The sequence below is a fragment of the Ctenopharyngodon idella genome, chromosome 14, assembly GCF_019924925.1.
Source record: "Ctenopharyngodon idella isolate HZGC_01 chromosome 14, HZGC01, whole genome shotgun sequence".
Lineage (NCBI taxonomy): Eukaryota > Metazoa > Chordata > Actinopteri > Cypriniformes > Xenocyprididae > Ctenopharyngodon > Ctenopharyngodon idella.
Genome location: NC_067233.1, coordinates 4710002 through 4731417, shown reverse-complemented (window position 1 = coordinate 4731417; position 21416 = coordinate 4710002). Strand labels below are relative to the sequence as shown.

The 21416-nt window shown below is 36.2% G+C and overlaps 1 protein-coding gene across 7 annotated transcripts in view; it reads right to left on the bottom strand.

Annotated features, from left to right (window-relative positions):
• The window catches only part of arap3 (ArfGAP with RhoGAP domain, ankyrin repeat and PH domain 3), a 40664-nt gene extending 19376 nt beyond the window's left edge, over positions 1-21288 (bottom strand). For 2 of the 7 annotated variants that reach the window (XM_051860169.1, XM_051860173.1), the window contains exons 1-12: positions 21121-21286; positions 12392-12475; positions 11618-11683; positions 8787-9823; positions 7290-7336; positions 5772-5854; positions 5615-5676; positions 3137-3451; positions 2873-2942; positions 1816-1936; positions 1222-1406; positions 881-987 (exon numbers count right to left, since the gene is read on the bottom strand). In XM_051860169.1, coding sequence (XP_051716129.1) covers positions 881-987; positions 1222-1406; positions 1816-1936; positions 2873-2942; positions 3137-3451; positions 5615-5676; positions 5772-5854; positions 7290-7336; positions 8787-9751 — 1955 coding nt within the window. In that variant the 5' untranslated portion in view covers positions 9752-9823; positions 11618-11683; positions 12392-12475; positions 21121-21286. Of the gene's footprint in view, positions 1-880; positions 988-1221; positions 1407-1815; positions 1937-2872; positions 2943-3136; positions 3452-5614; positions 5677-5771; positions 5855-7289; positions 7337-8786; positions 9824-11617; positions 11684-12391; positions 12476-21120 lie in introns of all 7 variants that reach the window. The other 5 variants (XM_051860174.1, XM_051860175.1, XM_051860171.1 and 2 more) reach the window with 4 other exon arrangements.
• Positions 21289-21416: the final 128 nt, after the last annotated feature.

Below are 21416 nucleotides of genomic sequence, written 5' to 3'. Positions count from 1 at the left end.
AGTTATAAAGTCAGATTTGCGAGTTATAAAGTCAGATTTGTGAGATATAAAGTCAGAATTGTGAGTTATAAAGTCAGAATTGCGAGATATAAAGTCGGAACTGCGAGTTATAAAGTCAGAATTGCGAGATATAAAGTCAGATTTGCGAGTTATAGTCAGAATTGCGAGTTATAAAATCAGAATTGTGAGATATAAAGTCAGAATTGCGAGTTATAAAGTCAGAATTGCGAGATATAAAGTCAGAATTGCGAGTTATAAAGTCAGAATTGCGAGATATAAAGTCAGATTTGCGAGTTATAGTCAGAATTGCGTGATATAAAGTCAGAATTGCGAGTTATAAAGTGTATAACAGATGCGTGATATAAAGTCAGAATTTTGAGATATATAGTGAGACTAATAATTATTACAATATAAAAAACTGTTTTCTATGTGAATATATTTTAAAATGTAATTTATTCCTGTGATGCAAAGCTGAATTTACAGCATCATTACTCCAGTCTTCAGTGTCACATGATCCTTCAGAAATCATTCTAATATGCTGATTTGATGTTCAAGAAACATTTATATCACTTTAGTAAAAATATCTAAATCTCCTTAAAAAAAAGATATATTTAGAGAATCAAAACTGTGCATTATAATATGACTTGTTTTCAGAGAATATACATTAAGTTTATTTTGTGAACCTCATTGGCCAATTGATTTTTTCATGTTTTAAACTAAGGGGGAGGAAAAAGGAAACTTAATGCAAGATCAATTAAATGGAAACTAGACAAATTACTGATTAAACAATGTTTTTGCTGTGTTGGAAATGACTTAAGAGGGTAAACACGTACAAGCTACTTAACAGAAGCATAGCGTGACTGTTCTAAAGACTGTATACCTGAAGGTTTTATAAGGTGTAATGAGATCAAAGCTCTTGCCCTTCCCATCACGAATTGTAGCTCCTCTGGCCTCAATTACAGTAATTCCAATCCCATTTTTAAAGCACTGTAAAACACATATCACAAAGGGTCAGCCTTAATGTAAGAATTAGTAATCAAACCTCCATGATGCTAATCATTTTTTAAAGCATTGTACATATGCTATAAGAATTTCAGAATACTTTTAAAACACTCAAATTGCGTCACGCTGAGAAAAGAAAGAGGTAAAGCAAATCACTGGTACTAAATCTAGAGTAGTATGGCTATAACACGATTAACTATAACGTGATTAACTAATCACCTGCTCACTCTTGTACAACCAGATCTGCTCCATTATAATGGCTGTGTAGATCTTTGACTTGGTTCCTTTGAGCTCCAGAAAGCCGCTCTTTTGGCAGTGACTGCCAGGGCCAAAACGTGGACGGCCAAAAACCAGCTGCTCTTTGACCCGCTCCTGCAACATGCTGCACCATTTGCTTCTCTGGACTACAAGACATAAAAAAGAATCATAAAGGTTTCTTTTACCCTAGTTAAATTTCAAATAAGCAGTAAAACACTTTTCTAAAGATCCATTCCAATTCTACATTAATATCAGCCATAAAAAAGATGGTCCCACTTTATATTAAGTGTATTTAACTACAATGCACTAACATTTAAAGGGGTGGTTGATTATGATTTCAGTTTTTTAACTTTAGTTAGTGTGTAATGTTGCTGTTATTTCTGTAATTATTTCTGTGTCTCAAGCAACAGAGCATGGCATTAGCAACAGCAAGGTCATGGGATCGATTTCCAGGAAATGCATGAACTGAATACCTTGAATGCAATGTAAGTCACTAAAAAGCATCTGCCAAATACATAGAAAAAGGAAGTTATCTGCTAAAAATGCTGCGCTTACCATCATTATCAGCTCGGAACACAAATGTCCTGTGACTTGTCACAACTTCAAATTTATTGTCTTTGGCTACACGGGTCATCTGTATGGCAGCTAAGGGAATCACACCTTTGGGATAAGCATCCTGGGAGAAAGAGACCATTTGTGTTAAGAATAACAGTGCACCAACATATGTGACGTCTGCAGAAAAACACAATGGAATGTAGGAATTGTTTATATTCTGAAGGTCTTCAGGCAGCATGAAGTGCTTAAAAGGGTCATATATCATGATGAATCAGTTGATTGTACTGAAAGCATGCTGTACTGTAACAGTAGGAACACAAAATATTCTATGATTTATTGAAACTAACTTGCAAGCTATAAATGATTAAACAGTGTAACAACTTTTCCCAGACCAGCTGAGCTGAAAGGTTCAACATGCAAGTGAATTTGGTTGTTGATCAGCACCATATATGGTTCTGGCAATTTGCTTTTCATTCATCTCAATGAATATAGTTTTCTCTCTTGGTGCGAACAGACCATTCGTCATCAATTCATTCAGCTTTCCTGTTCCGCGTTTGGTGTTAAAGGGCCTTTACGTGTCAACAACATCCATTCAGTGTTGTTCAGCTGTTTAACTCACTATTCAATGTTCAGGATGGAGCAAGGGCGGTTAAAAACTATATTTGACAGTAAACCTGTATGCAAAGATTGGCTTTATATCAAAGCAATTCAGAGGGTGGAAAAACTACACTACCGTTCAAAGTTTGGGGTCAGATTTTTTAAAGAAATTAATACTTTAATTAATTGATGAAGCATTAAATTGATCAAAAGTCACAGTGTAGACATTTATAATGGTACAAAAGATTTATATTACTTCAAATAAATGTTTTTACTGTATTTTGGATCAAATAAATGCAGACTTGGTGACCTTATGAGACTTTTACACAGTAATGTATGTGTAAAAACCTTGAGATTAAAAGTGGATAAAGGAAAAAATACTGATTGATAAATGTATGACATGATCCCTTTAATAATACTATGTCATGATGGCACTGAGTGTGTTCACATGCAATCATACCTTTTCACTACCATAGTACATCAAGTTCTTCCCATCAAATTTCACATATCGTTTCTGGAACACATAGTTTCTATAACAGAGGAACAAATGTGATGTCAGAGAAAAACAACTACATTACAAAGGTCACATTTGGGCACATGTAATATAGTGCTGTTTGTAATGTCTGAAATAGTTTGAGGAGGAAGTGAATCTAGACAGTGGAAGATGTCAAGCAGAGGACAGGAACAAACAGCAGGAGACACAACACGTGAAGTGATGACAAACCGGCCAGAGAGGACAGACAGGAAGCAGAAACAGCCATTGAGGAGCGTGCAGGAGACGCAGAGATGAGAGGAGAGCAGCAGCCCCGATGGGGCGTACCCTTGAGGAGAGAGCTTGTCCAGCCAGCCGCTGAGGATAGGTGCCGTCCGCTCGGACAGCGAGGTGAAGCTGGCGTAGGGAGAGATAATGTGGTCCTCATCTGCTTCATTGGAGCAGAGGTTATGAGGGAGGGAGAACGAGTGTGAGGCTGGTGTGGGTTCACCCACAGTGCAGTAGCCTGGAGAATCAAGACGCTTGAGCCACGAGTGATTGTTCTGCCTGTGGGAAGAGGAAGAGGAGGTTTAAAATACATATATATACACTGAACAGTAATATTACAATGCAAAAAAAAAAAAAAAAAAAAAAAACGGGTTCATGTTCCACTAAAAATATGCAAACATCCTTAAAAAAGCTAAATAATGAGAAGCAAAAATGCATTAGATATTAAGACTTGTTTTCAGTAAATATTTATTTATTTATTTATTTATTTATCATTTAACGCCATACCAGAATCAAAGCCTATTTTCATGGCAAACTCAGGAGTAATAAAATGCACAATACTCATAATAAAAATAATATTTCAATTAATTGTATACAATATTATCTCTACAAACAAATAAAACTAATTAAAAAATAACAACAAAAATAATACCAATAATAATACCAGTTACATAAAATATTTCAATTTGATTTTCGATGAAAATTGTAATATTTTCCCAGGAGAAACCTTTTAAAAATGTCCATTAATATACTTTCTGAATAAGAACGTTGCCTAATACCATTTAATGCAGGACATTCCAATAAAATATGCTTTGTAGTCAAGGAAGACTTACAAAAATCTCATAAAGGCAAATCTTCCCCTTTCAATAAATATACATGGATAAGTCTTGTGTGACCAATTCGACATACAGTCTGATCATTACTGTTTTCAAAATGAATGTTAGGCTTCACAAAGGTTAGGCTTCACTTCATATAATAATTTGTTATGGACACATTCATCCCATTCCATTTGCCACTTTTTGGAAATATACAAAATCAGTATGGGTTTAACATCAGATGTTGATATTTGACATTCAGTCATTCTCAGCTGAAGGGCTTCTTTAGGAGCTTTATCTGCCAGTTCATTCCAAGCCAATCCCATATGGCCCAGAATCCAACATAAAACAATGAGAAAACCATGCTTCTTTAAATAGTCCACTTTTCCTATTATATTGACGACTATAGGATCTTCAGTCTTCGGGGACTCGATTGCTTGTAAAAAAGATTTAGAGTCTGTACATATTAAAAAATTACCTTGTTGTTCCATTTCTATTTGTTCTAGAGCTAAAAACAAAACACAGGCCTCAGCTGTGAAAACTGAACTCTGTCCAGGTAAAATAAAATAAACTTCAAGATACATTTTCAAAAAACATTAAAATTACTATTAGTAGTAGTAGTAGTAGTATTGAGAAAAATAAGTAAGTTCAAGAAACAATTTCTAAAAGTAACTATTATTATTATATTTTCAATCAATTACTTCAATTGATATCTATCATATATTATATGATATATGATAGCTGTCATATATTATATTCAGAAGATTTGAAGTATAGCACATGAGCCATACAGACTCATTTTTTGCTGTGTTTTTGTATTCATATGGTAATATGGGGACTTTCCCATTTTCATTTTATAGACAAGAGCAGCTGGGAGATTCAGCTAAACTGCTCTGTTTGCATTTCACGGAAGAAAGTAAGTTATAGGGTTTGGAACGACATGAGGGTGTGTAAATGACGACAGAATTTTCATTTTCGGATGAATTGTTCCTTTAAAGCTATCTGAAGCATTCTCATTTATGTTTTAATCACATTACGGAAATCGCTTTGCTAAATCATGCTTACTAAGGCACCTTCATGACTTAAAGGGATACTCCACCCAAAAAATGAAAATTCTCTCATCATTTACTCACTTCATGCTGTCCCAGATGTATATGACTTTCTTCAAATGAACACAAACGAGGATTTTTTTAGACACTAAATGGCCACACAAATGAACACGATGGTAATCTACACAACCCCAGTGGATGAATCAATGTCTTCTGAAGCAAAAAAATAGGTGTGTGACTGTGCGTGAGAAAAATACTAAAAATGTTACACATATTAAAGTATAAACCATGGCTGGCCAACTGTCAGTATCCCTTTAAGGCATTGATGTTAATCTGTTTCATAAAAAAAAAAAAAAAAAATCTATCTTTGCCTCATAAATTCTATGATAGACAACAGAGGCTGAAGACACTAGAGCTCAGACAAGTAAACATACTGATTCCACTTTATCCTAGATAGCAATGTTTTCAGCGTCACTATGCAATTAACAGCTAGATATAACACTGTGAGCATACCAAACATTCTGCTGGCTTTTGCGGAAGAAGTCAATTTGAACTCTCATGGAAATACTTGGACTTACCCATGATCTCTTGTTTTATCCTCTTTATTTGTAGTCTTTTCCTCAGTTTTGGTCCTCTCAGCCTAAACATGTTTAACCACAAATAAATGACACCTATTTGAGTACATACAGTAAAAATTCACTCTAAAAATAAAAAAAAAGTCTTCAAGTCTCTCACCTCTGAATGTTGATATTGTCGCTTGCTGTGGAAAACAGTTTCACAGTACGGGTTGATCATTTCATCTTCGTCCTCAGCAGATGCTGTGCCAGTTGAACAGAAAATAGTAGGATAATATAAAAACATTAAGATTAAAATATGTCTTGCACAAACGCATCGATTCACTTCAGAAGGACTTTATTAACCCCCCGGTGCTGCATGGAGTATGTTTTATGATTGATGGATGCACTTTCTTGGGCTTCAAAATCTCATCCTCCATTCACTCCCATTATAAAGCTTGGAAGAGCCAGGATATTTTTAATATAACTCTGATTGTGTTTGTCTGAAAGAAGATAGTCATATACACCTAGGGTGAGTAAATCATGGGGTACTTTTCATTTTTGGGTGAGCTATCCCTTTAAGTACTACAGCGCATCTCTGCAGCAGATTGACATGTTCTTACTGTGAGATGTTACTCAATTCTTCCAGAATCGCGTTCTGGAGCCAGAGCCTGTTCTCGGCCAGGCAAACTGGAGCCTATGGCAAACTGGCCATGTGTTTCCACAGAATGGTGACGTAATGCTGCTATGTGTTGTTTACGTGACTATAACCAGTCTAAAAACAACATTGCGCATCCTGGTGTTTGTGCAGGCAGTGTGGCACTTCTGTTTTGCTGTTCACAGTACAGAGACTGATTCTAGCGAACCGGCAGCTCCCATAAACTGGTGGAACTCTCATCTGTCCTTTTCAGTGATAAATTGAAACCATTGATTCACTCGCTCTGCATAGTTTTATATATTTAGAAATAAAGAGCAGTGTAATGTAACGTTATTACATTGAGACCAGCAAATTTTTAGGGCCGGAGTTAAACCTATCTTTCCGGCCCGGTATTAGGTGACCCGGTATAGACCTTATTCACAGCAGCGCCATCTTTGATTTTTCACAGGAATGAAAGTGAGGCTGTGAGGGATAGAAATACATCTCTTCAGTGGGTTATACTGCTACTTAATGTGTTTTTGGATTGATCTGCTGATGAAACACTGTAAAATAATCTTTCCAAGAAACTTCAGACAACATGCTTATAATTTTCCAGCTGGGGAAAATGATAAGTGATCTAGGAGCGTTATATAGCTTTTTACAGCAGTCTATCCCTCACAGCCTCGCTTTCAATCATGTCATGGAGTTGCTGTGAATAAGGTCTATTATACCGAATTATGTGACCGTACACATAATGTGACAGTAGGGTTAGGATTAGGATTAGGATTAGCTCAATACAGCGATTACTATGGTCACGCAATTCGGCACAACACCAGAACCCACTTTTCTGCAGTGGAAATCCGCAGAACGGTTCGAGAACGGACACAAGCCAGGAACCCGCACTGGAACCATGTTTTTGGAAAAGGCTTGAGATAATAATATATTATTCTATAGCTTCATTCACTTTCATTGTTCAGAAAAAAGACATGTAAGAAAGTTATACATGTAAGAAATAAATTTCAGGTAAGTAAATCATAAAACTTTGTGTGTTAATAAACCTACCAGACGTTCTTTTGGGTGTTTCAGTTGAGTTGGACTTTTCTAAAGTGCTATAGGATGAGAAAGTTTAGTTAGTTGTGGAGGGATAGTCATAAGAATCAAAAGTAAATGGTATGGTATGCTGGTATGCTCAGCAAAAATAATGGGTCTCATTCACTAATAATTGCGTACACTATTCCTATTTATACGCACGTTTGAAATTCTCATGAAAACTTTCCGCCTAATTTGTGCGTACACACATGAATTTGTTTTTAACCTCGTTCTAATGTTGATGAATTCTGAGTAAATGAGAGACCATGTACCTGAGGTAAGTAATTTACATAAAACATGCCCAAACCATGTCCATATAAGGGCATTCTGCACACTCTTTTCTTTCGTCACTCTCAGCAAACATGGCACTCTCTAAAGATGTGTTTTCGCCTGAGAGAACGTGCTATATATATATATATATATATTATATATTATATATTATATATATATACACACACACATTTATATAGCTCACAAGCCACTGCGGCTAGTGGTTTTCCAAAGTTACTAGCCACTCAGCATTTTCACTGGCCACAATTTTGACATTGATATCATGGGGAAAACTAACATATAGATATTTTTAATATTATCTGATCATTTAGCAGCAGGTATATTAGGCTGCTGTCACTTTAAGAGCTGACGCACGGATCCATTATACTGTTACACATGCGTTTTCTTTCTCAACTATTTACGTTCACTTAAAACAACTGACTGTGTTTATGTGAATACTCGCCAAGACCGGCATTTTGACATTATTTTGTGTGTATTTGACTGTTTAAGCACAATAAGCAGCAAAACAGAACTACATTTAGTACTGAGAGGCAGCTTTATGTGTGCACACTTTGGGTGTGAGAACAAAATCTGCGGGAATGAGGAAAAATTATGCGCAATATGCGCAATCCCACGTCGAAATTCAAGCCCTGTAACACCAACAATATTCATCCAGAGCGAATGAAATGAGTGAGTGAGGGGAAGAGGGTTTGTGTGTCAAGTCACTGTCGGAGAGATGAGAGAGAGAAAGAGCAGTATCATTTATCTATTCTGCAGAAAATAACTATTGGAAGCGTTTCAGATATTTAAGTATCGATATGTATCGAAAAATCAATATTTTACAACACTACATTGCACTTAGTTTATTATTTCAGATTCCTTTTTAAAAGACTACAACTGAAAACTGTATATTACATATAATATTCAACCCGCCAAAGTGGCTAGTAGGAGTGACCACTGCTGAAATACACCCGCATTTGGTCAAGCCCTGTATGACAAAATACATTTAAGATCATGTTTATAAGGCTACCAAGAGTATGATATTTTTATGTGTACGAGTGGATTCAGTTGTTCCTACATTTTTTGTAAATTTAAAATAAATTTTTGAATTATTGATGAGTCATGATTTGTTCGTAAAAATGTTCGTAAGGGTTAGTGAATGAGACCCAGTGTCATTGCAATGAAGATGTAACAGTTTACCTATGTTTTTCAGTGGACGGGCTGACCTCCTGGCGTGGAGGGGGAACGGGTGCAGAATGACTCCAAAACACACGTGGAGTGCTTGGTAAAGTGCCACAGTAGATTTCATTAGAGACCATCTCTAGCCCTGAGCAGGGAGGACTTGGAGGTGAACCAGGTGTGTTGGTGAAGGGAGAGCACTGATAACTAGAGGGGGAGTCAGGTGGGGTGCAGAGGGGTGGGGTGCTGAGACGCTCCTGGTCCGACATTCTCCTGAAGTTGGAGGGAGGAATTCCTCGATTTAACCTAGGGGGCACTGGGGGTAACAGTCCACCAGTCTCTGGGGCTGAAGTGGTATTACTCAGACCTGGTTCACAATGGACCTTTTTAGATTCAGTAGATGTTTCAACAGTGTCTGTACTGGACGCAGTAGAGGATGAATCTTCTGCAACTATTAGAAGGTGATCCTGAGATGACTTTTGGCGAGGTTGCGCGTCATGTTGTGTTGGTAAAGAAAATTTCTCTGCTCTTAGCTTGTGGAAGACAGTTCTTGGTTTTGGTACCGGCTTTACAACACTAGTGCTACGCTCGGAGAATGAGCGCCTGACTTGTGCACAAAGATTCGGGGCAGAGCTGTTGCGTGAGGTTTCTAAAGAGGTGCCGGGATGTCTTGAAGGATAAAGAGGCTCCACATTGACAGGGGTTACCTCGTGAATAGCAGACTCTGAATTACAGCGATCTAGCAAGGGCTCTTGCCCTTGATGTTGACAGATCAGCTGAATGTGCTCGACCAGTTTGAGGATACGCTTCCTGTGGCCGGTGGCAGTGACTCCCACCCTGTTCAGAGCGACATTGTCCACATGACAGAAGTCTCGGGCGAGGAGAAAGCCTGCCTGACGGAAGTGATCCAGATACCTCTCGAGGTGGATGGAAGCCAACAGGTCCTCTGCATCTGAGCATGGACCGATTGTTGCCATAGTGTGCATGGGTGCTGTTTAGGCTGCATTCAAAACAGCAGCAATTCCAGCCAAGAGCAGCAGACGACACCAGTCCTTCATCTGAGAAAACAAACAGAGAAAATAAGTTAACGGTTCATGGAAAAAGACCTCTTTAACCCACCAAGAATTTGATCTACCCTCAGTGTAGTACATTAATAATATGTAAAATACATTAAATAGAGACTATATTTTTACATAATAATAATAAATAAATAACAAATTAAATATATATATATACACAGTACCGGTCAAAAGTTTGGAAGCATTACTATTTTTAATGTTTTTGAAAGAAGTCTCTTATGCTCATCAAGCCTGCATTTATTTGATCAAAAATACAGAAAAAAAAAAACAGTAATATTGTGAAATATTATTACAATTTAAAATCATGGTTTTCTATTTTAATATACATTAAAATATAATTTATTTCTGTGATGCAAAGCTGAATTTTAATCAGCCATTACTCCAGTCTTCAGTGTCACATGATCCTTCAGAAATCATTCTATGATTTGATACTCCGTTATTGTCAATGTTGGAAACAGTTGTGCTTTTTTTTTTTCAGGATTTGTTGATAAATAAAAAATTTAAAAAGAACAGCATTTATACAATATAGAAATCTTGTCTAACAATATAAGTCTTTGCTTTTTATCAATTTAAATCTGTATTAATGAATGAAATGTTCAAGGTGTCTGAATAAATTTTGGTTTGATTGTATATCGTTTCAAAAGATTCTATTTTTTTACTTTTTTAGTTATCAAAGAATCTTGAAAAAAAAGTATCACGTTATAAAAAAATATTAAGCAGCACAACTGCTTTCAACATTGATAAATCAGCATATTAGAATGATTTCTGAAGGATCATGTGACACTGAAGACTGCAGTAATGATGCTGAAAATTCAGCTTTGCATCACAGGAATAAATTTCATTTTAAAGTATATTAAAATAGAAAACCATAATTTTAAATTGTAATAATATTTCACATTATTACAGTTTTTTTCTGTATTTTTGATCAAATAAATGCAGGCCTGATGAGCAGAAGAGACCATTAAAAATGGTAATGTTTCCAAACTTTTGACCGGTACTGTATATTGTTATTATTTAATTATCATTATTATTATTACTACTAAATGTATTAGTAGTAATAGTATAATGTATAATAAAAGAAATAACGCACAACCATCATAATAATGATAAATAGGGATGCACAATATATCGGCCACAATATCGGTATCGGCCGATATATGTTCATTTTTAATGTTATCGTTATCGGCCCGATAAGAAAATTTAGCTGATATATTAAAGCCGATAAATAATGGATTATTTCCTTCAACTGAGACACTTGTTCAGATGCGTGCTGTTCGTAGTGATGGTTTTGAACTGCTTGAAATATGATTGAAATCACTTCAAAAAGGAAAATACAGTAAAGTGCAACATGTGCCGCACAAGTCTGTCATATAGACTACATAATATTATAATGAGAACATTATAACTGACAGGGCTTTTAATGGTGAGACTTTTGTTTTTGTAATCAGGTTCTCAAAAATTATATAAAAATTTGGATTTAGATTTATCTGCCAATATATCGGTTATCGGCTTTCAAGTATAAAGAATTATCGTTTATCGGTATCGGCCAAAATTTTCATATCGGTGCATCCCTCTAAATTGGATGAACAAAAGACATGGCTGATAGTTGCAGGGAGTTTAATGGTCTTTTATGACAAAGAGCATTTTTTTTAGCAGACTGACAATGAATCACCCTGACATTTCCAGATGAAGCCATGACCCCGCTCACATACTCTTAAAACCACTGCGTTGGAACAAAAAAGTCAGTGACTGAATAAAAACAAATCTTTGTACCATTTGAAAATGAGCATTCAGTGTCCAAACACATGGGAATATTGCAGAGTTGCACATCATGATAAGCTGTAACAGAGAGCATACACAAGGAATGACAATACAGTCATATATCTTATACTATTTTTAGAAGCCTCCATTCATTGAGCTGTTGAAAATGTGGTCAACATGAGGGAACTAGCAACAGTCGGGAAAACAGAGACTCCAACAGGGTGGGCCTGGGAGAAAAACCACGTGAGTGGGGCAAAACTTGTTCGGCAGGGATGGCATAACTTTGGGAGTGAGACCGAGAGAATGCTTTATATAAACATTTCTGACTGCGCGTCCTATAGAGTGACAACATTTGAGAACAGTGGCCTACGAGGAATCTCAAGGCTACGAGTGGCATACGGCCAAACCCAGAAACAGAGAGCCGCTACATTTCATGACCTCAAGGCGGAGCCTGATGGGTGGGTGTGATGATTGGATAAACTCTCATCACAGGGTGTACAAATCCACAAAGGATTCACACTGTTCTTTCTCAAGGACATCTCAATAGGAGGTACGTACGGTGCCGCTTTCTATTTGTGGCAGAAATGAATCAATCATAATCACTCCACCGCAATTATAAAACACAATAAAAGTCAGAAACGTGTTAAAAAAGCCTTGATAATGTCAACAGGGTCTGTTTCACTCAACAGCACTGAGTCTAAGTAGAAAAGCAGACATTAGAAGGCTGTTAAAAAAGGTTGATGAGTCATATCCTCGTCTTCCTTTGTCTGGACTCTGGATGCTAACCTTTGGCTCTGGCACTCTGATTCACCGGATCCCATGGTGAGGGGGGAGGCAGGAAGCTTGTGAGGAGGACTGATAAAGTGTGACCTGAGGAAAAGAGAGAAATGGGTCTGGGTGTTTTCTTTTTCCCCTAGCAGCAATGCAGAAAAAACTCCCTTCAGCAAGACTGTCATCATGAAGCCAACCAGTGGCAAAACATCTGCAATTAATTCAGCCCAAATCCCTTAATCTACAGACTCCACTCAAATTTGTTCTGTAGAGAATTTCAGACTTAACTAGAGCTGCACGATTAATCGTAAAAAGATTGCGATCTTGATACAAACACCGACGCGATCTTATTTTATTAATGACAACGATTCGTCCTTGTCTATTAAACCTTTGACAAAATCATGGCCGAATTTCGACTCCCTGCCAAATTTTACCCCCCTCGTTGAAGTCGCTACCTGATTGCCTAATCCAATACTGGGGTGGGGGTGTAATAATTCGCCAGGAGTCCGAATTTGGCACACCACCGTAACATTAAAATCTGTGTTCGTGCTGCCGCGCTGAGCCTGAGAAAGCAGTTTTGAACCACACAGTAGTTATTTCTGTGTTACAAATATTCAAATGATCACAGAAGTACTGAGATAAAAGTTTAAAGTTAGGATATAAACACTGATGTCTTCGATAGCAATCAAAATAGAGCAAAACCACCTTTTGAAACTAACTTGGCGCTTCAAATAACGGATGTCAATTACATCTTACGCCACTAGTTGGCGACAAGTGACTGTTAAAAAATGTATTTCGTCATTGAATCATTCATTCAAAAGATTCATTCAAAAACACTGATTCCAGTAATGAAACAAGTATTTATTAAAGGGATAGTTCACCCAAAAATGAAAATTTGATGTTTATCTGCTTACCCCCAGGGCATCCAAGATGTAGGTGACTTTGTTTCTTCAGTAGAGCACAAATGATGATTTTTAACTCCAACCGTTGCGGTCTGTCAGTCGTATAATGCTTGTCAATGGTAACTCCATCTATAAGAGTCAAAAAAATACGCACAGACAAATCCAAATTAAACCCTGCGGCTCGTGACGACACATTGATGTCCTAAGACACGAAACGATTGGTTTGTGCGAGAAACCGAACAGTATTTATATAATTTTTCACCTTTAAAACACCACTATGTCCACCTGCCTTGAGCATTCGGTTGGTGAGGTCTGAACACGCTCTGACAACGGAAGTGATGTCTCACACTCATTGAAGTATAAGCGCGAGACATCACTTCCGTCATCAGAACGTGTTTTCAGACCTCACCAACCGGATGCGCAAGGCAGTTGGACATAGTGGTGTATTAGAGGTAAAAAATTATATAAATACTGTTCGGTTTCTCACACAAACCGATCGTTTCGTGTCTTAGACATCAATGCATCGTCACGAGCCACAGGGTTTAATTTGGATTTGTCTGTGCATGTTTTTTTGACTCTTATAGATGGAGTTACCATTGACAAGCATTATACGACTGACAGACTGCAACGGTTGGAGTTAAAAATCATCATTTGTGTTCTACTGAAGAAACAAAGTCACCTACATCTTGGATGCCCTGGGGGTAAGCAGTTATCAAATTTTCATTTTTGGGTGAACTATCCCTTTAACGAGTCATTGAATTCATTAAAACAATTTTTTTCATTCAAATTAATTAAACATTTTATTAATATTTTGTCAGAACCTCTAGTAAATTACATGTTATTTTGTTTGGTTATAGATTATATTCAGAATCGTGGGAGAATCGTGATCTCTATTTGAAACCAAAAAATCGTGATTTTCATTTTATCCAGAATCATGCAGCTATGGTCTTAACTATGCTGTCTGTTTTCGTTCTTTGTAAGTGTTTAAATTCATAATTAGAGTTTAAAAATCTCATTCAAAAATGTAACCGGCAGTGATGTCATCGTAATATTTGCCTACAGAATTGCAACTCTCTTGAAGATTATGAAGATTCTTGTGTGAAGCCAAATAAAAAGACGCGTGTTGTTGAGTGTCATGAAATTGGCTCTGGTGCGGCATTTTATTTACACTACCGTTCAAAAGTCTGTGATCAGTAAGATTTTTTATATTATTATTCAACAAGAATGCATTCAATTGATCAAAACTTAGATAAGACATTTATAATCTTACAAAAGATTTTTATTTTTAAATAAACTTTTTCAAAGAATTCTGAAAAACCAATGTCAGTTTCCTCAAACTGTTTTCAGCATTAATAATAATTAAAAATGTTTCTTAAGCAGCAAATCAGCATATTAGAATGATTTCTGAAGGATCATGTGACACTGAAGACCAGAGTAATGATGCTGAAAATTCAGCTTTGCCATCATTACATTTCAAAATATATTAAATTAGAAATTGTAATAATATTTCTCAATATTACTGTATTTATCAAATAAATGTGGTCTAAGTGAGCATAAGAGACTTCTTTCACAAATATTTTAAAAATCTCACAGACCCCAACCTTTTGAACAGTAGCGTACAGAGAACCAACACTTAAAACTGAAGCTTGCACTGTTTGGTTCCTTGGAGGCAGTGGCATTTCCTTCATTTCATTTTGGATTTGCCACACTTAACGCAGCACACATGGTTCAAAATTAATATCAATTGACTGTAAATGCAACAAATACATCTACCCATTTTTCAACCCCACAAAATAGCTGTTTTTGCACATTTTTTGAGTGACATCATACAACCACATTGCCACATTATTACGCCACATTTTATCGGGTTGACATGCAGGCTCCTAGTGTTTGTTTTAGCTTGCAACCGCATGTACAGTAGTGTGGTTAAAACAGGGACTATTTTGCAAGGGAAAAAAAAGGAAGCCACAGTTTCTGTCTTTACAAATGTTTGTTACTCAACAGATGGCACAGAAAACCTCCATCGGTTTTGTCTAATGGACGATTAAATGGTCTAAAAAAATTCTATAGGCTTTGAAGAGTCAGGAGTGATCACAATATAATCATCCCAAACATCCCAAACACCCTTCAGCCTGCGTCCATTACAGAAAACACTGGATGCAAAGGAACAACGCACTATAAATGGGGTAGTGTTTGTCTAATGACTGCATTCCCTCCACGCTGTGACCTGAGGATGCTGGGGGAAGGGTCATTTGCAGATAAGAACGGTCTGAGACGGTCTCAGGCAGGCCTGTTCTTGTACATGAAGGTCTATAAAAGTTGGTAAGGCAACCAGCAGGACGCCAGAACCATATCATTCCAACAGCACCATATCTGTATCTTCCAATCATCCTCCACATCTAGACTGAGCCGGTAAACACAAAGCAAGATGGCCACCATCTCAAACAGCAATCAACATGTATTTTGCTGGGAAAACTGTGCCCTGCTCTGCTCTGTCCGCCCCGCCCTAACTATATTTATCTTGATGGCCGATCAGGGTTTTCTCCGAACTACTGAATACACAGGATACAGCTGTCCCTCAAACAAAACCCTCCTCCTCTCTCCCGCGCTAGAGGAAAAGAGAATGTGCATGATACAAAGATGAACTGAGATCATTGCAGCCATCTAAAACCATAAGAAGGGTCAATGATCTCATGATAATGTCAACAGGGTCTGTATATGTAATGGTCATATACAAAATCTGAGGTAAAATTACATGATTTTGTTTTCCGCTCCAGATACACTTTTCAAAATAATAATAATTTTAAAATGTAACATTAACATGATGGTAATTTAAACATAGCATTTGTAAAAAACAAACAAACAAAAAAAACACATATCATTTATTATAGCTTGTCAAATTTGCCCCTATTTGGGTGTGAGCAAAAACACACCATTTTTGTGTGTGTGTCCCTTTAAATGCAAATGAGCTGCTGCTCCCGTCTCAATTTCCAAAAGAGGGCGGAGCTTTAACAGCCCGCGCTTCGGTTGCTCAACAACAACAAAGCTGGACAATCTCACGCTACCAAAATGAAGATCATCAGTAACGGTGTTCAGCCTTACATTGTTCAAACCGGAGTCGACACTGATGGAGAGACTCAGGAAGAAGTTACAACTTTTAAAATGCAACTGGACGTTTCTGAATGGTTAGTGGATTAATAAATTTATGTAGCTGTTGTGGAGTTGATTCAACTCATCCACTAGCATGTGGATGAGTTGTAAACAATTATGATTACACTTGTCTGAGTATATTTTTTATTTATACTGTATATTTTTTAAGAAATTGTTAGGGTTAGGTTTAGAGGTAGGAGTGGGATTAATTTTTAACATTTTATCATTTTTATTCTCTCTATAAAAGTGGTTATGTTTCCGTTTGGGTGTAGGGATATAAAATCTGATCTATAAAATGTAACTATACAATTATATTTATGATATAAAAGACTTATAAATATGTCTCTATAGCTGCAAAAACATAATAATGTTTAAGTTTTGGATTTTGTCAATGCATCTATATATTGTACATTTCAGCATCAATCCAAATATACAAAAAATGATGTTTTGTGTCTGTAAATGTTACGTACTAATATCTACATATAAACAATGAGTCCAGGCTGGTCTCAAAAGAAACTGACTTAAATGAGACAGAACACCTAAAACCTAGAAAGAGCTTTCACAGAATCTACAGACTGTGTCCTTGACATGCTGACCTTGACAAGCTCATCTACTTTTTGAAACCACCACAAAACAACTGAAATTTGAACCATTTTTATACACATCAAAATGCTAGACACCAAAGCAGCTAACAGAATAAGATGGTCTTTCATGGTCACAGGGATAGCAACAATCACATTAAAAGAGCCACTCATTTCAATGGGACAAATGGCTGTGTGGTCATACACATTTCCTGTGCTCTTTCAGAATAGTGTTACCAAATAAAGTCAATGATGATTCATGCTTTTTTTGTAATTAAGTGAGTAAACATGACTTGCATTAGCACATAACTGTTCCTTCACATGAAGTTTTTTGCATGCATTTCACAGATTAAAATTGTAACATTTTAAAGGTGTTAAAAAGGACACCAATTGGACACATACACACTTTATCAATACTTAAGAGTGTCCTTTCTGTGATGCTCCATTTTTAAAGAGTTTGTTCAGTAATTGATGACAGAATTTACATTTTTGGTTGAACTAACCCTTTAAGCTCTCTTAAGCTGGTATTTTCGCAACCTAGATTTTTATGTCTGTAGACATTTTGGCGGGTCTCCCAAAAATCTCAAGCAAAACATGTGTTGAATTTAGAATGACTTATGTTGTTCATGCATGTCTTCCCATTAGTATTTATTCATAAGTCAAAAGTCCTACTAATGCCAACACCGGTGATGAAAACTCTAGTACTCAGCTCTAGTACTATACGCCCTGCTAAAAACCTAAAAGCTGTGTTTCAATTCCACCCACTCGATTAATAGGAAGTTCATTAGAAAAACAACATTATCTCAAACCATAACGGAATGGAATGGACTAGTTGCCCAGAACTTGATGGAGAAAACATTTCTCTGACAGAATGAGCCCTGAATGATCTTGGGTTGCTATCTGAACAGCAACCTTTATCAGCAGGAAAATACCAGCCTATTTGCATTTCAAATGGTGTTTCATAGTCTCAAGAGATTCAAACGGCACCACTTTAGAGATTTTGTACATCTAGGCAGTACATGCAACAGGAAGTGAACACATTAGCAAATCAACCAATAAATGGCACAGGCAGACAAACACATTAATCAAATAAAGCCTCGTCTAGTGTAATTGAGACTACATTGAGAATGCAGTTAACTCTCTGGTGCTCTTCAGTCATTTTTGACCCAAAAAATTTTACGTTTTGTTTTTGTTTAGATTTTTTTACTTCATCGGAATGGTACAAAACTTGGTAAAGGTTTTGGCACGTGCTATGTGAACACAAAAACAATAATGGACATGATTTGAAAAGGTTAAATGGTCCTGAAAAAAATAGTCACACTTGTGCTCCACACGGTCAAAAACGAGCGCACTGAAAATGAATAGGAGATGAATTTCATCTAGTGGAAACTTTTGGTACTGCAGCCAAACAAAATCTTACTGAAAGCTCATTTTTTGAGATATCAACCTCAAATTTGGAACACAACTTGTTTAGATTTATGGCTTTGATTTTTTTTTTTTTTTTTTCAATAATTTGCCAATTTCATAATAATATAATTTCAGTAATAACTTGTTGTCTTTGAAAAGAGTTCAAAATTAAGTCTGCTCTAAAGCATTAAAAAGTTATGACAGTTTAAGTTGGGAATTTCATTTTCATTAAAAAGCATTAAAGCTCAAAAAGTGAATAAATGGATTATAACTACAGCGTAAATATAATTTAGTACCATAAAATCCCCTAAAATACAAAAAATTATATAAAAACAATTATCAAACTAAAATATAGCACATTTGGATGATCATTTGTTGTTGTTTTTATTTTCATCAATGAAAAAACATGCTTCGCGACCTGTTGATTGCACTACTCTATGGGTTGTGATGGAGCCAAAGGAGAAAAACATCTCTAAACATCTTTCCCTCTCATATCCTACTCAAACATCCCTGGGCTTCCAGAACGAACAATTAGTGGAAGCTGTAGAGTCAAAAGCAATTTGTGAAACGCAGGAATCAAGGAGGCTTTTGGGATGCAGTGTGCTGGGGGGTGTGTATAAATAACAGTGAAGCACTATTGTGTGACACAATACGTCATTGTTCACAACTGGTGGAGGCCGCGTACATGAGATGACAGAACACACTTGTGTATTAATATGCTGGAGCCTTGTTCAAACACATATTGAGATCTCAGTTCCCTAACTGGATTGAAACCACACTGCTGCAAAATTTCACAGATTTTCACATTTAAGTCCTATCAGATCATTTTGTCTGCCTGTGCCATTTATTGGCTAATGTCTTCACTTCCTGTTGCATGTATTGCCTATATGAACAGAATTTCTAAAACGTGTTCTGTCATCTCATCTAGGCAGCCTCCACCAAAAATGGCGAACTAACAGAGAGAATTTTTCACACGAAAACACAAATATTGTAGCAGGTCAATGCAGGCATACATAAAAACATAAGCAAAAACATTCATTATAAGCTTCCTCTCTCTTTTAAATTTATGTAACTATGTTTATTTATTTATTATATTTCTTTAAAATCCAGTGCCTGTATATATTTGGCATTTGTATTTGTCATATATTTGTGCCATATTGCAATAGAAAGATGCATGTTGTGCTATTATTATATTATATTATATTATATTATATTATATTATATTATATATCAAAGAATCCTGAAAAATGTATCACAGTTTTCATAAAATATATTAAGGAGCACAACTGTTTTCAACATTGATAATAATAAGAAATATTTCTTGAGCAGCAAATCAGCATATTAGAATGATTTCTGAAGGATCATGTGACCCTGAAAACTAGAGTAATGATGCTGAAAATTCAGCTTTGATCACAGAAATAAATTACATTTTAAAATATATTACTGTTATTTCAAGTTTTATAATATTCCACAATATTACTGTTTTTAACTGTATTTTGGATTGGTAAACATAAAAACTTCTTTCAAAATCATTAAAAAATCCTTACCAACCCCAAACTTTTGAATGATGTTTTATAATAAATATTTATATTTTATATAAATATTATATTATGTTATTTTATATATTATATTATATTATATTATATTATATTATATGGCAAAAGAGTTTTTTTCTGTTATTACAACCCTCTAAAAATAAAACAAAATTAATCAGATGAACTAAATGTCTGCAATATTTCAAGAACAGTCGTACGAAATAAAAACACTGGATAAGACTGTACACTTGAAATTAAAAATCACATCTAGAACCTTTACACTGGACATTTCAAGGATTACAACTCTGCTAGATCTGGAAATATTTCCCATCCTCCAAGTGTCATGAAGAGCACTGAGGGAAATACAGGTCAGATTATGCAACAAGAGATTTATCACAATTAATACACTCGTCCATGAGAACTTAATCTGCATTTGGGAATCTGCTCAGTTAGACATATGGCACATACAGGGGTACAAGAAGCATTTTAAAAGTACACACTTCTACTTCAAAAGTAATGATTTTCTCCCAAAAAGTGGGGGATTAATGTAGAGCTTCTCCACATCAGGCATATACGCTTGCAGAAAGAAAATGTTTTCTGCAGTAACCTCCAAAATGGCATGTTATTCTTGCAAATTCCCTGGAGACTCCCACAGTTGTTGTGTCTGTAAGGAACTGGCAAATTAGCTCTGGGTGTTTCTAATTCAGTTTATACTAAACTGGACATTCAGGGAGTGTAAAGCCTCTGGGTATCGGATTCCTCAGTGAGCAACTCCCTACAGAGCCAATCTTACATTACATTACAGTGCAGGACAATGCACTGCTGCTGATCCTGACATGAGGATCAATGGAATTCCGTCTGAACAGTCAACACTCTGCTAGGTAATAGTTAAACTCACGACCTTAACTAAAAAGTAACCTTTACTTGGCAGCCCGTTTACCTTCGTTACAAGGTCTGGGACAATTTCAGACCACCAAGGCTTCGAGATCTGTACTATGAAAACGAGTTGTAATAATAAACGCTCATTAAATGTTTGTGTTACTGTACACACTTTACACACTGGACAGCCTTGAGATATGAATCAAACTGCCCGCTATCTGACAGGCAGTTAACGTTAGATCTTGTCAAATAGAAGTTTGAATGTAAAAGGATTTTAAATGACACCTTACCTTAATTAATTCTCGTCACATATTCCCGCGATATCTCGTTGTGTTCATTCGGAGCGTTTTAAACTCCAGTAATGTAAGATGTGCTGGACAAAGTTTGAGTGTTGAGCTGTTGATAGTTGTGTTTGTTATGCCAGAGATTCAGTCAGTGCACAGCGCTGCTGAGAACTAACTGAGCTCTTAAAGGGACAGCGACAGTTTAACCGATCTTCGTTCAGTTGTTATAGTGCTAGTCAGGACAGAAAAACCGAATTAGTTTCAAAAACACACAATAAAGAATGATTTAAATATTTTTCTTT